At 44.2% G+C, this 15,333-nt stretch overlaps 1 protein-coding gene across 1 annotated transcript; it reads right to left on the minus strand.

The window, feature by feature from the left end:
* Positions 1-1,883: 1,883 nt before the first annotated feature.
* Positions 1,884-8,672, minus strand: LOC131135608 (neuronal pentraxin-1-like). The gene is made up of 5 exons (XM_058081710.2): positions 8,182-8,672; positions 7,180-7,387; positions 4,730-4,968; positions 3,087-3,266; positions 1,884-2,986 (listed from the first exon to the last, which is right to left on the minus strand). Exons 1-5 carry the CDS (start codon positions 8,593-8,595, stop codon positions 2,765-2,767), a joined length of 1,263 nt encoding a protein of 420 aa, XP_057937693.2. The 5' UTR covers positions 8,596-8,672; the 3' UTR covers positions 1,884-2,764.
* Between the last annotated feature and the right edge of the window lie 6,661 nt (positions 8,673-15,333).

The raw sequence follows: 15,333 nt of genomic DNA on the forward strand, positions 1-15,333 counted from the left end.
GGACGGAGCTTGGCGTCACCAGCATGAAGAATAGCCGGTGTCATCCAGTCGCCAAAATAAGTCAAAATAGCCAGACCACGGAAGTCCTGTGACAGTAGCAGGATGTCGGACATATTGCCTTCTTCTGGGCATTGGTGGTGCTCTTTTGTTTTGTTAGCCTGAATTTAGCTCTATTTTGGCATGTCGTGAACTTGAGTCCGGTATTGTGTATTCCATCTGGGTCATGCTGGCAACAAACTGCATTTGAAGAAGGTACGGATGGTGATGGTGTGACAGGCAACCTTTGTTTGTCTGTTGTGCAACAAAAACATCAAGTTCTTTAGGACGAGACTTCAACAAAGCAGAAAGAGAATTGGCACTTGGCCAATATGCAAACACGTCTCAGGGACAGAACACGTTGTTTTCCCAGCTCCATGTTGTTTATTCCACTTCCCAAGAAAAGTTGTGCACACCGGGACGCAGAGCACTTTGTCATTCTATTCACAGCAAATTTGACCCAGCTTCTTTTCTGCAGTGCATCATGGAGGATTACGGAACGGTGATGCATCGCTTTCTCTCAGCTAATGAAAATCCACTTCAAGGACAAGATTAAGAAAATGGGAGCACAGTCTTGCCTTTCCGCAAAAGGTTTAGGTAGTCACTGTAAGCACGTCTCGTATAACTACAGAAGCTATTTCCTCTTTGAATTGCACGTGAAGCTGAAGAACTGAAGCTGAACTGAAACGTGGACTTTTGGAATGTGGAACGTTGTTAGCTTGAAGGTTTGGATGCTGGGATGCTCACCGATGAAAGAAAGATCTCATGGATACACGAGGACGTATCCTGGGATCACTGATCATACGTCCTCCCGACTTCCCAGTAGTGGTCCACGGATCAGCCCTCTTAATCCAAAGCCACCTTCTGGCCTTCTCTGTGGCTTCACTCGCAGACTGCATGGCCTTCTATTTGTTCTCTTTGGATGCCCCCGATACCCCAAAGACTGCAGAGTCTCTACAAACCACATCTATAGACACATGCAAGATATATACAATATAGTATATACAATATAGTATATACAATATATATACAATATATATACAATATAGTATATACAATATAGTATATACAATATATATACAATATAGTATATACAATATAGTATATACAATATATATACAATATATATACAATATAGTATATACAATATAGTATATACAATATAGTATATACAATATATATACAATATATATACAATATAGTATATACAATATAGTATATACAATATATATACAAGATATATACAATATATCCAAGATATAAGCAGGATATACTGTATGTATGTACGTATGGACAGACAGTACCTTGCCCCCCCGCTCAACTTGTCCCAGTCGCCCATAAACATGGCACACACCTCGTGGTGGCGTCGCAAGCAAATAGCACGGATGCCAAATGCATTAAGGGACACGGGGCCATTGCCAGTGTGGAAGTGGTAAGTTCCACACAGAATAAGTTTCGAATAAGTAAATTAAGGAGGGTATCTAGTTAACTTGGTACTTTGCTATGTTGGTGGCAGCCATCTTTTGTTCCTGCATTGATCCCATAGCCTGAACAATGAGATTTAAGGAAGAGGACTAGAGTGTAAAAGTGAGTGTAGGGCAGTATTTCATGTCTACAGGCCTCTGGCGTTGTTAAAGCCCGTATTTAGAAAGTCATAAACTGGTTTTTAATGTTTAACTACAAAAATATTCAGTATACTTTCTGGAAATTGCGTTTGTGTACGGAACAAAGTAACCGCGATAAACGAGGGATGACCGCATGATCAACTAATACCCTCCATGTTGGAGTCTTCATCAAACCTCGGGTGGTTCAGCTGTAGCTTCATGAGCATGCGGGGTAACCACACACAAGACCAATGCACTGTGACATTAAGTATCACAATTTTATTAGAAAAATTAAATTGTTCATCTGTCATATTTGCCATGCTTGGAGCATATAACAATGCAGTAAAAAACCCACGCCCAGAAAAGATAGTAAAGCAGATTTCCACAATGCTTTCACAGCACTCTGTCTTTCATGCTGTTACTATACAGATACTGTAACATTCCTAATACAGAGCAGTACAAACACCTGCCAAAACATGTCCGATGACGGTCCCAAACAATGAACGTAACCCAGCTGGAGAAGAGAGAAAACAAAAAGCAACAAACACGGAATCTGCTGACTCTTTGTGGCGGCCCAAGGCACCCAGGCTTTGTGACAAAGTTGGCAAGTTACAGAAAGACTTGAAGCAAACGACAAAGAGGAAGCCACTTTTCACGTCCGCTCATGCCCTCCTCTCCTTCCAGTCTCTCCGTCCATCACAGTGCAAGTTCCGGATAAGCCGGACAGCGTAAAGGAGGAGGACCAGGAGGATGAGGAGGAGGAGGAAGAGGAAGAGGAAGCGTTATCACCCAAGACTTCTCTTCTCAGCATCAACCACTGACAAGAATTGACAGCAGTTCCTGTCATCCTGGCTCGGATGGTGACGTGTCCAGACACGGGGTGCACATTTCCAGCAGCAGAAGAAGAAGAAGAAGAAGAAGAAGCCAAAACCAAAAAAGCTAAGTTGTGCTTTCAATTGAACTGAATGGATTTTTTGAACTTGTTCAGCACATAAATGGTAGAAATCCCAGATTTAAGCTTTACAACTAAAGTCAAGATCAACTGGCCTCTAAACGAACATCAAATGAAGACAAGAACGACAAAAGCTCAGGAACACGGAGGCCTTTTCTTCTGAAAATGCAGTTCAGTTGCCCGAACGACAAGGCTCAAAAGACCATTTGGTTGCTCCGCCAAATATTTCGATGTTGCTCTCCAGCCAAGAAAAGACGTTGCCAGTCGGCGCTTTGCTGTTGCAAGTTGCCAGGTTGTAGATTTCGGTGATGGACAGCTTCCTATTCCAGATGTTTAGGTTTGCTAGCTCGCCCACGAAGGCTTGTGTTGCATCAAAGCCTCCTCCCAGTATGTCCTGTGAAAGGAAGCAGGGCAAACACAAATAGATGTGGAACTTTTAATAACCCAGGATACCAACACATGACCCCCCCAAGCTCTAAACCTAAACACCGCACCTGCTCTTGTCCCAGGACCAGCACCCCCTCTGGTTTGATGGGGTGATACGGTGCCAGATTCTCCCCATTTCCTCTCATCACGCCATCCTGGAAGGCCTCCCACACCCCGTCTCGTGTGGTCCATGTGATGCAGAGATGATGCCATTTGCCGTCATTGATGAGGAACGGCAGCTTTGCAACCTGGAGGAGATGCATTGAAGGTTCTATTAGTCTCAGGTCCAACCAGAAGACCTTCTCCCAGTGCATGACCTGAGGGGCCGCTAGACGTCAACACTGACATTATCGTTGTCTTGCAGCTACCCGTAGCAGCTACCCTAGCAGCTACCCGTAGCAGCTACCCGTAACAGCTACCCGTAGCAGATACCCGTAGCAGCTACCCGTAGCAGCTACCCTAGCAGCTACCCGTAGCAGCTACCCATAACAGCTACCCATAACAGCTACCCGTAGCAGCTACCCGTAGCAGCTACCCGTAGCAGCTACCCTAGCAGCTACCCGTAGCAGCTACCCATTGCAGCTACCCGTAGCAGCTACCCTAGCAGCTACCCGTAGCAGCTACCCATAACAGCTACCCATAACAGCTACCCGTAGCAGCTACCCGTAGCAGCTACCCATTGCAGCTACCCGTAGCAGCTACCCATAACAGCTACCCATTGCAGCTACCCGTAGTAGCTACCCGTAGCAGCTACCCATTGCAGCTACCCGTAGCAGCTACCCTAGCAGCTACCCGTAGCAGCTACCCATAACAGCTACCCATAACAGCTACCCGTAGCAGCTACCCGTAGCAGCTACCCATTGCAGCTACCCGTAGCAGCTACCCATAACAGCTACCCATTGCAGCTACCCGTAGTAGCTACCCATTGCAGCTACCCGTAGCAGCTACCCATAACAGCTACCCGTAGCAGCTACCTGTAGCAGCTACCCGTAGCAGCTACCCGTAGCAGCTACCCATTGCAGCTACCCATTGCAGCTACCCATTGCAGCTACCCATTGCAGCTACCCATTGCAGCTACCCGTAGCAGCTACCCGTAGCAGCTACCCATTGCAGCTACCCATTGCAGCTACCCATTGCAGCTACCCATTGCAGCTACCCGTAGCAGCTACCCGTAGCAGCTACCCGTAGCAGCTACCCATGCCAAATCTTGCTTAGAACCCCCAGATCTCCAGAAGCGGCCCTCTCACAACAGCGTTTGCTCCTGGGATTTAAACCATCCCTGAGCAGTGGCAGCCATGTTGGATTCCCAGTGGACCGTAGACCAAGCCTGGGCAAACTACAACCCGCAGGACTACACTTTTTGATCCTGCCCCCAACTTTATTAGCAATGCTATTTGGAACTGGATCTACTACCGATCTGGTTCATTTCCCTGAAATCCTGAAAGGGACTTGGTCACAGCAGTTCCGACAAGACCAGGCTTTGAATGGTATGAATGTGAGTGTGAATGGTTGTTTGTCTATATGTGCCCTGGGATTGGCTGGCCACCAGTCCAGGGTGTGCCCCGCCTCTCGCCCCAAGATAGGGATAGGCTCCAGCACCCCCCGTAGAAGGAAAAGCGGTAGAAAATGCATGAATGAACGGAACCCTCCATCCATCTGATCCAGCCAAATTTCACGAGCCACGCGAGTCCAAACATTGCAGCTGACATACCTTGTCATTAATGAGGAACTCCATGGGGTTGTTCCCCCATTCGATCAGCACCAGCTCATTGGCCTGACCAGGGACGGCGTACGAGAAGGGTGTTCCCACCCCTGGCGAGGCATTGGATTTGATCCACAGACACACGGTGAAAGAGTACATCTCAGGCAGGCTCCTCTTGGCTTTGGCGTACATGTAGTTGGTTCTCAGGGGGAATGTCAGCTGAAACCGATCAGATGGTCTGTCTTTGCCTGGAGATGAGACCGATGTCAGTGTGGAAAATTCAGCTTCCAAGCACGCTGTGTCTTTTCTGTATTTTACTGTATTTTAAATGTATATTTTGCATCATATCATACGTTTTCTTAAGTAAAAAAGGCGGAATTTGCACATTTGCTGATCAAATATGGGGCAGATGGAGCATCTTTTCTCATCTTAGTGCACAAGCCCCGCCTACCAACAGTATATGGTGCCTGCCAGTTTCACTTTGTCAGCATGTTGCCTAAAACATGATGAACAAACATGAAAACAAACGTGTAATATCTTTAATATAACTATGACATCATTATTCCTTCTCATTGGACAATAAAATGTCCCAAGGGGGGCACTTGCACTACCACCACAACCTGACTTACCAACAAGTCAAAGATATTTTTATGCTGTGCTGAAGGAATGAACAAATTTGACTGCCAAGAGGGAAGATGATATAGCCATGTTCACCAGGAGGTCATCAGACTTTTACAACAAAGTATCAGACTTTTTCCTGCAGAAGGAAAGCCTGCATGTACTTCATACACAACAATACAAAATAATAAATGGGACATTAACATTAAAAAACTCCAAAGGATTGACCGCCTCTGCAGCCATAAACAGAATTTATCACCGAATTCACTTTTTTTTAATCTACCGAATTCAGAACACGTTTTGGGATTTGTATTTTGGTCTCGTATAAAATATACAAAAGTCATATTGGCAAACTTCAGTAAGAGTATGGCTATGAATAAAATGGTATCTATTTATATATTCTTACATTTATTATTGTTACAGATTAAAGGCAATATCTTAGTATCAATATCGGTATTGGTATCAGTAACACCGGCCCTGTTTTTACTTCTATTGGATTCATGTCAACGTTTACAGTATCGGCCAAACCTAAAGTGAACTGCTGCTTAAATTGCCACCTCACACAAGCTGCTTTTTTTCCTTTGGATTGGTTTGATTCCGGTATCATCGTCAGTTGGTTGCTGAAACAAAACAAAGCAACCGGATGGACAAACTCAGTTGGAAGCCCTTGTAACAGTGAGAGACAGGTGGACACTGGACTATCCGTCATGGCCATGCCCACCCACGCCGTCCATCAGACAATAGAGAGGCAGCGGAGATCATTCAGACTCAGACAACAGACTCCTCCAGTTCCGTTCCCACCGTAAACGCGACCGGACTTAACCTTACACTTTTTAATGTTCAGCTCTTTACTGTTTCAGGACTTCTTGCACAACTTGTTTCCAAACAATGAGCTCAAACGGTGGACTTTTTAAAAAATGTTCTTTCTGTTGCACCCTGCTGATGCAACCTGCCCAGCCGCTGTCCCGGTCTCTTGAGCGGCAAGTCACAATGTGAACAGCCTGTTGAATACCACTTCTAATTGAACCAGGCCATTTACCGGTCCACTTATCCATCACGCGCCTGCCAGCTCCTTGATAGAGAACCGCAAGTTGTGCAACAAATATTAAAACATTGTACAGCTGGACATTCAACGTTTTAGAGAAGGTTAAACCAAGTTATGATACATTTTAACTTCAGCCTGAAATTTCACCCAAAAGCCCTACATTTGACTGCGTAGTGTATGTTTAAAGAAAAAGCAGCTTGCATCACGTCTTTGTGTTTTTGGTGCTTGATTATTAGTATCTCATGATATTGTACTGTCTCATTGGTTTTCTTGTCATTTTAAAATATGTTGCAGGCCAATAAAAATGGATATATGGTCCGCAAATGGCCCCAAGCCACACTTTAGCCACCCCTTGTGTTCACTACTGCTCCTCAGTAAAAATTGTGGTTGCTGACTTTCCAAAAAAGCCCCGCCTCCTGGCGTTTTGGTAACCTAATCACAATTCTTTGACATAATATGTAGGTTTTTCCACAAATGAACGCGAAAAGTAATTCAAGTAATTGAATTCAATGACTTCAAGGGGGAAATAATTGATATGGATAACTGGTCATGACTGTTTTCAGTATGGTAATGTGCCCAACGCTGGTTAAAGACGGAAACTGAGCCGGTGAGTCTTAAGATATGCAAAGCAATGCAGCTCTGCTCCCTCTCAAGGCTACGGATGATGCAGCAGCAGCACACGCGTTTGAGCCCATGAGAGTTGATCAAGTACAGTATTTTGTTTCTAGAGGACGCGGCGTCCTTGAGCCAAGACATCAACTTGTTTTCCACAATTGATTGATTGATTGGAACGCACCTTTCTCCAGGTCGGTGATGCGGTGATGCAGGGAGGTGAGCGTGGACTCCACTCGGTTCCGCTGCTCGCTCTCATTCCTGGAGCCGCTCTTGGCTTCCTCCAACGTGTTGACCCGGGACAGAACCTGCTTCTCCATGTCGTCTATCTTGTTCTGAAGCAGATCCTTCAGACTGTTGGCTTGCACGGTGTTATTCCCTCGGCTGTAGTGCTGCAGCGCACAGCGGGAAGGAAGCTCAGGTGAGGCAGAGTGAAGACGTTAGCTGGTGCAAATCCACTTTTCAATCAGGACCTCCGTGGATGTTTATGCTCTGCGTCAAATGACTGCACTGCTTTAACGTATCCGCACTCACCGCTGGCCACATTGACTGTTAGACGCATCCAATATGGTGCTTCTGCAAATACAGTATGGCTTTTGTTGTGCTTAAAAGGCTCGGTAGATCAAGCTCGAGTCTGTTATTTCATATCATTTGCAACTGCGTTGGACGACATCATGCATCTGCATTACACACAGTTTGAGATGGGCGACGAGCCCAATCAAACGATAGAAACTGCTCTCGTTGTTCTTCATTATACACTACAGTGTGTCTAAACTCGTGTAGGCAAAAAGACACACAGAATTAAAAAATACAGTACATCATGTAATATGAATACATATTTCCTTAGTTTATTTGTATATATTATTTTAACAATATTTGTTTTATTATAATATAAATATATATTTGTATTTCTTAATTACGGTGGTTATTATTTTTATAAACAAATAATATACAAACAATGTTATTGATGTTAAATACGACATATTTGAAGTTAGTTTTGATTGAGTTCTCCATAACTATTCCAAGTATTGTGATCCGTCCGGACAACCAAATGAATAAACATATTGTGACTTTTGACAAGTGCTACATGGCTGCTGTTGTTGTTTTGTTTGAACTTGAACGACGACGTGCGGCTCAGCTTCCACACCACAGTGAAGGACATCAGAGCATTCTGCAAGTTGCCTACCTCCAGGTTCTCCAGTCTCTGTTTGAGAGTCTGTAAAGTGTGTCCCAGCTGGGCCAGGGTCTCCGCAGTATTCCGGGATAAATCCCCCATTGTGTTCTTAGCCCCCGGCCGCTTCCCGCCGGGCCCCCCCGCCGCCGGGAAGCTCTGACTCTCGCAGCGACTCAACTTGGAAGTTAGCTCCCGGATTGTCTCCTTCTGGTTCATGATGGTCTCCTTTTGCTGCAGCACCGTCTCTCGCAGCTGCATGACCGTCGTCTTCAGGTCCTCCGCCGGCCCGCTGTTCTGCATGGTGGCCGCGCACAAGTCCACGTCCTTGGGCACCGACGTGCAAATAAACTGCGTCTGTCCCAAGTCTTGCGCCGAGCTCTCCGCCAGGCATAAAAGAAGAAGGACTTTCCACTCGAGTCCCTTCATGCTTCCACTCGTGTCTGCGCTGGCGAGGAGAGGTTGCGATGGGAGGTTCAGCACCACGGAGCTGTCCACTGAAGCCCAGGCTCGTGGCGGGCTTGATATACCCCACGTGACGTCACGCCATTCACCGCAGCTTGGAGGAGGCGCCACTCAGTCCGGCCCCTCATTTCAAGTCGTGCGCGCTGCGTGGAACACTTCCCCACGCGGCCGATGCCTCTGAAACACCTCCTCTTTGGTCCACGGTGGACCCACAGACGCTGGTTGAAATGAGCTCGTGCACGCGCTCAGCAGTGATTGAGTCATGTGACGTCAACTTGACAAGGAACTACAGAAGAATGTGTGGGATGAGTGGGGTGAATGTTTGCAAGTCATTCCAAAGGGAATTCGTCTTTGGAAGGTGTGGAATTAAGGGACGAGTGGGAATGTCAGCATGCATGTGTTGATACAGGAATGGTTTCCATGGGCTGGGAAATGTGGGAAATATTCCTTTGTGGCGTTGATGATCTCAACGTTTGGAAAAGTGGAAGTAGTCAGCAACATTTAAGGGCTTTCGCTTTTGAAAAAGATGAATTTCAAGGTTTTTTTTTACAATGAATTATATTCATTCTAAATGATTTTTTATTAAATAAATTGAGGGCTGCACGGCGGTCGAGTGGTTAGCACGCCAACCTCACAGCTAGGAGACCAGGGTCAATTCCACCCTCGGCCATCTCTGTGTGGAGTTTGCATGTTCTCCCCGTGCATGCCTGGCTTTTCTCCGGGTACTCCGGTTTCCTCCCACATTCCAAAAACATGCTAGGTTAATTGGCCACTCCAAATTGTCCATAGGTATGAATGTGAGTGTGCTCATCCTCACGATCCTTAACCTTTTTGTTACTCAAAACGTCAGGAAACCACAAAGACATTGTGTCGTACTTCCTGTTTTCCTGCCAGATGAAGACCACTACATCGGTTCTCGGTCTAAAACGGTGTCAAATGTTGAGGGTGCAACTGTTAACTTGGTCACATTTCAAGAGGTGTTTCCCACATTTGCACATGACGACTCAGCAGCCATCTGCTAAAGACAGGAGGAAAATTGACCCGTAGGTTCAACTTCATTAGTTGAATTATTGACCCTGTGTGTAATCAGCATGAGGCCAAGCTTGAGGCAAGCAGTGGCGTGTACGGGATCGTTCGAGACAGACATGCACAACGCTTGCCTTACGTCAGCTGAATGCCTTCATTAGAGCTCAAAACCTTGCTGAGCGCTGTCAGGTAGCGAGGTGTGTTTTTAACACGTGGTTGTGGTTTGTCATGCCACGCCAATAAAAAGGTGCCGCACTTCAATATCATCTACATCAGTGGCTCCCAAACTGAGCTATGCGTACCCACAGGGGTACATGCAGCCCAAAGTCGGTGAACCAACCACTTGTTGCTCACACAGCAACGTTACAAAATGTTGTAAATGTTGTGGACGCTTACTGGTCAAATGTGCTAAAGTTGGATTAAAAAGCTTACTGGCCGTAGTTTGGCCATGCCAACTCTCGTATGCCAAGGCCTTTTGGTTTTTGGAGAAAAACCCTCTCGTTTTGCAAGAAGGTGCATGCTACCGTATGCTACCGTATGCTACCGTATGCTACCGTATGCTACCGTATGCTACCATGCGGTGTATTCATCTTTGGTGTTGACATTTTGATCAAGTCCACATGCTTGGCTTTTACAAGCTAGCAGTCTTGACTTGGACACCAGAGGGGGGGTGGAAAGGAACTGAAGTCCGTAATGATCCGTCTCTCGGGCCTGTTGAATAATGCAAAGCTTTATAATAGAAGCCACTATCTAATGGCAAAGACAGATAAGAGCCATTTCACACACTGCATGGTTATTTATCCACTATTTGCTTTTGCAGCGAAGAAAAATAAGCAGAGGGACTAAGTGAAGAATTGACAGGCCTGCACAAGCATGGAAAGGGAGAAGGAGAGTGGAAAAAGTGGAAAGATATTCAGTGCAACCTCGGTTAGCATCATGGTTGGAAATTTACGCTGCAATTTTGGCTCCGTTTTCATGCGTTCTCTGGTTTGCGTATAATATGTCGACTTATTCATACACTGTATGAGTCCATCTCTATTCCTAATGGGGGTCGTCAACTTCTATGATGTCATCAGCGGTGACTCTCATGAATGTTAACCCTAACACGTGTTCATAGCTTTATCATTATATCATATGATTATATCATATCATTTATCATTATTTACATATGTACATAAAACAATTCTATATGTACATAAATGAACATTTAGGTTATTTTTACCTTCTTGAATGATTAACTTCATTCACCATTCCCAAGGACACAAGATAAACCACCAACCAGAAACATATGTTGAATTAGCTCACGCCGCCACACGGTGCATTATTTGAAGCATGAAGGGTTTGCTATTGTACCAAAAGCACCAAGCTGCACCAACTCCCACCTTCACTAATTAAAACACAGTGACACCAACAAATGCGCTTGGCTTTACGTGTTCCACTTGGTGGGAGGGGAACCTAATCATAATTCTCCAAAGATTGCACATTAGCACGGTCCCCTGACAGTGCTCTTCATCAATGCACTCGCACTGCCCCCCCCCCCCCTGCCCCCCCCCCCACAAACAGCACTTTCATGTTTAGGACTATAAAATCCAGACAGTCTGTAAAATGTTTGCAAGCGAAAGCGAAAGATGCTCGTTTCAAACCGACCAAAATGATCATCTGTTATGCAGATCAGATACAAAACCTTTTTTGTTTGAACCCACCCATTTATCATGTGAGCAAAAGTATTGGGACACATGACTGACAGGTGGGTTTTGTTTCCCAGGCGTGTGTAATTGCATTGCTTATTCAATCAGTAAATAATAATACTCAGTTTGAGAGGGTAGAATAGGTTCTGCCTGGGTAGACTGCATTTAGAGGTGAAAACAACGTGAAAACGAGAGGGCTGTCTGTGGGTGAAAAACAAACAGTTGTGAATCTGACAAAAGGCGGAATACCAATCAGAAATATTGCACAAACATTGGTCATAGCCTCGATAATGATTTTGAATGATTTTGGAATGAGAGAGAGAGAGAGAGAGAGAGAGAGAGAGAGAGAAGGAGCGGCAGTCAAACAGACAGGACCTCAAATGATTAAAAGCCAGATTTGGACCAAGTACTGAGGTTAAGAGCAGACTCATGGATGAGGGCACCACCCCCGCCTTTCCTATTAGGTTCCAAAAACATTTCCACACTGACTTTTTACATCCAGAATTTGCCCTGATTACAAAAATGGCACAATTCTTAAATTCTTTTCATACACCATCCCTGAAAAATACAACAAAGGAACGGACAACCATTCAAGAAATGTTTCAAATGGTGCAGTTCAGCTCACATAGTTCTGTGCTTTTAATGACAGGCTGAATGGGTTGCTGTGGCTTGGAGCAGAGCGAGGCCATCACACTGGGAAAGCAGCCGTGTTTTAGGATTCAATAACATGAAAAGGAGACCCTGTAAAACAGAAGGGTTTAGAGAGGGACTGAATGAGCCTGTCTTTTCTAAATTACATCAAGTATAAGGATCTTCTTGTAAAAACAGTGTCTGGGTGGGTTATTGCATCCATAAAATGAACACATGTGAATGGCTTTGTTGTGAACATAAGATCCTAAGAACCTCTTCAACCTTGGAAGGGCGAGGTATTAGTGCTACATTTGTGGCATTTGTGTTTCTTCCAGTTATGTGGATTTATATATATATATATATATATGTATATATATGTGTGTGTGTATTCATTCATTTGATTTGAGCCATTTTTCAAAATTCAACCCCTTCGATTTTGCAAGGCACACTGAATATTGTGATTGTTACTACGTCCCAAAGGTGGGACGTAGGAGCAAAAATAGGGTGTAATAAAAGTGTAGAAAGAAAATACAGAGCAAGGGAAAAGTAGCACACTAGAGGCGGGGTACACCCTGGACTGGTGGCCAGCCAATCCCAGGGCACATATAGACAAACAACCATTCACACTCACATTCATACCTATGGACAATTTGGAGTGGCCAATTAACCTAGCATGTTTTTGGAATGTGGGAGGAAACCGGAGTACCCGGAGAAAACCCACGCATGCACGGGGAGAACATGCAAACTCCACACAGAGATGGCCGAGGGTGGGATTGAATAATTGTTTGTCTATATGTGCCCCGTGATTGGCTGGCCACCAGTGCAGGGTGTACCCCGCCTCTCGCCCGAAGACAGCTGGGATAGGCTCCAGGATAAGGGGTTGAAAATAAATGAATGAATGTGGCTGAACACTGGACATTTTTACCAGAATTTTTTTTTAGCGCAATGGCAAGCCTTTGGTCTTTATTGGATTTCAAAGCTTCAAATGTTCAGCGACACTTGAGCTCCCGCCATGGCAACATTGACCTGCAAAGGTGCTGTATGTGTGTCAGGAGGAAATGATGGTCATGTGTATGACAGGAACAGTAAACACTAGTTGTTGCCTGGGCATCATGGCTGGAAAAGAGATCCCGGTTACGTTAGACTTGCTTTATATTAAAGATGTCAGGTCTGATCATGGGTTTGTGTGGGAGTGCGTTTGTGTCACAGTGCCCCTCATTGAACTTTTTAGTTGAGCATTGAGTCAGTTGAGTCACCTTGACCTCATCAAAAAAAAGACAAATCTCTCTGTTGTCCTTGCTTTGTTACCTATGACCCAAGTCAGGGTCTCAACCTTGTTCACACTTCAGATTGGATTGGTCTCACCCTCTAGTGGACATTAGTAATGTGACACAAGAGGCACATGCTCACTGAAGATGGACCGATGAGTTTCCTCCGTACCAGATTGCGGTGCCGCTTTTAGTAATGCGGGTCAAGAGGTGCAGTGACTGGCAAATGCATTGGGAAGGATGCAATCATGCTACATCCATCGGATGTAACAATTTCATGTTTTCTGATGAGGTGACAGCGCAAAGAAACATGTTGCCATTTCACCACAGCATATTGCTTTTCACCAAAGACAGCATGTCTTGTGTGTAGTTAAATCTACCAAGACCCTGAAGCAATCTCCTCTTGGAGCAGGAACAAACCAGTACACATGTTAATTACACCATCCCAATTAAATGGCTGACATACGCCCCGACAGGCAGGGATAGCGTATTTCCTTTGACGTGTGGCGTTTCAAACAACAAACCCCGTTTGAGAAATTACTTTGTTTGACAGCAAAGGGTGTTGAGGACATCTCATATGTAATCTAAACTGAATCATATAGAGGTGGACAACCTCCACACACCAAAGTAAAAGCTTGTGAACTGTGTATCATATATGTATATACTGTATACTCGGAATGAGCATTATATTGGATAACCGGTGTTGATTGTGAGTAAGTAAGTTCTTGATTGATCACGCCAAATTGGGTGAAATTAGGCTGTAAGCCCAATCAGTCAATGATTATACTGTATTATTCTATTATTGCTGATTGAAGATAGGGCAGGGAATGCAGTTATGGTAAAGATTTCAATCAAGCATTTTTCGCTTTTTGAAAAACCAGATGATCCTAGTACAAGGCAGCAATGTTGTACTTTGGCTGAAATACTGAACATGATCGCCTCATTTTTTTATTTGCATTGTCAAATTTGGATAATGTTTCACATGATAAATAATCACCTTTTGGTCTGATGTTGAGGTCTTTCCATAGGTTGAATTGCACAGATCCCATGGTTTTCCACTGTGGTGCAGGGTTGGAACGCAAATAAAATAGAAATCTTCAAAAAATCTTCAAGTCTTAAAGTGCAACATAATCATCAAACTTATTGATTAGCTCAAATAATGCACATAGAGCAATGAACAAATGCATGTTCTGTCCGCTGAGTGAAGACACACACAGAATTGTAAGTGTTAGGCGCTAATTGTTTTTAACCCTGGAAACCCTGACCCTGTCTTCCTCTTTCTTTTTCGGGTTTCCCTCCAGGGGTTGCCACGGAGCTTGGAATGACACCACAGCCAAGGTAGCAATAGCAATACATACAAAATATTTGAACTAGGTTCAAAAATCACACACTTGTGAAAATGAACATAGAAGAGAAATGAAAAAAATTGCAAAATAAATCTAACTAGAAAAGCAGACGGAGAGCGCAGACCTCCACCAAGTGCCATTTTGTTATTTACACCATAAATATTCGTCCTACATTTTTTAGATTCCTTGACCATGAAAAGATACCATGGAAGGGTTTGAAAGACTTAAAGAATGCTAAAATTAGCATGCTAACCTTTAGCATGATAGCGCTAGGTGATTGTATAAGTGTCTCCCTCTGAAAATGCTAAAAATGTTAGTATAATTATGCATGTTAATATGCAAACATTACCACGCTAAGACCCAGAGAGTGTCTGCTTGAATCTATATTCACAAGAATCGCAAAAAATGCTATTATGTAAGCATGATAGCATAGCTAACATGCTAAAGTTAGGATACTAACACCTAGCACTGTAGTGTGTACCTATGAAAATGACTAGAAATACCACTATGGCAATGCTAGCCTGCTAACACCTAGCACGATAGTGTTTTTGTATGTGTCTACCCATAAAAATGGCAAAAAATACTACTATGCTAATATTAGCATGCTAACATGCTCATGTTAGTATGCTAATGCCCAGCATGATAGTGGTGTTTATGTATGTTTCTACCCATGAAAATAGCAAAACACGGCTAAATGTTCCAAATAAGTGTTCTACACAAATGCTGAAAATGTTCAAGAATACT

This window comes from Doryrhamphus excisus, linkage group LG9, assembly GCF_037039965.1.
Source record: "Doryrhamphus excisus strain RoL-2023G ecotype Guam linkage group LG9, RoL_Dexc_Guam_v1.1, whole genome shotgun sequence".
NCBI lineage: Eukaryota > Metazoa > Chordata > Actinopteri > Syngnathiformes > Syngnathidae > Doryrhamphus > Doryrhamphus excisus.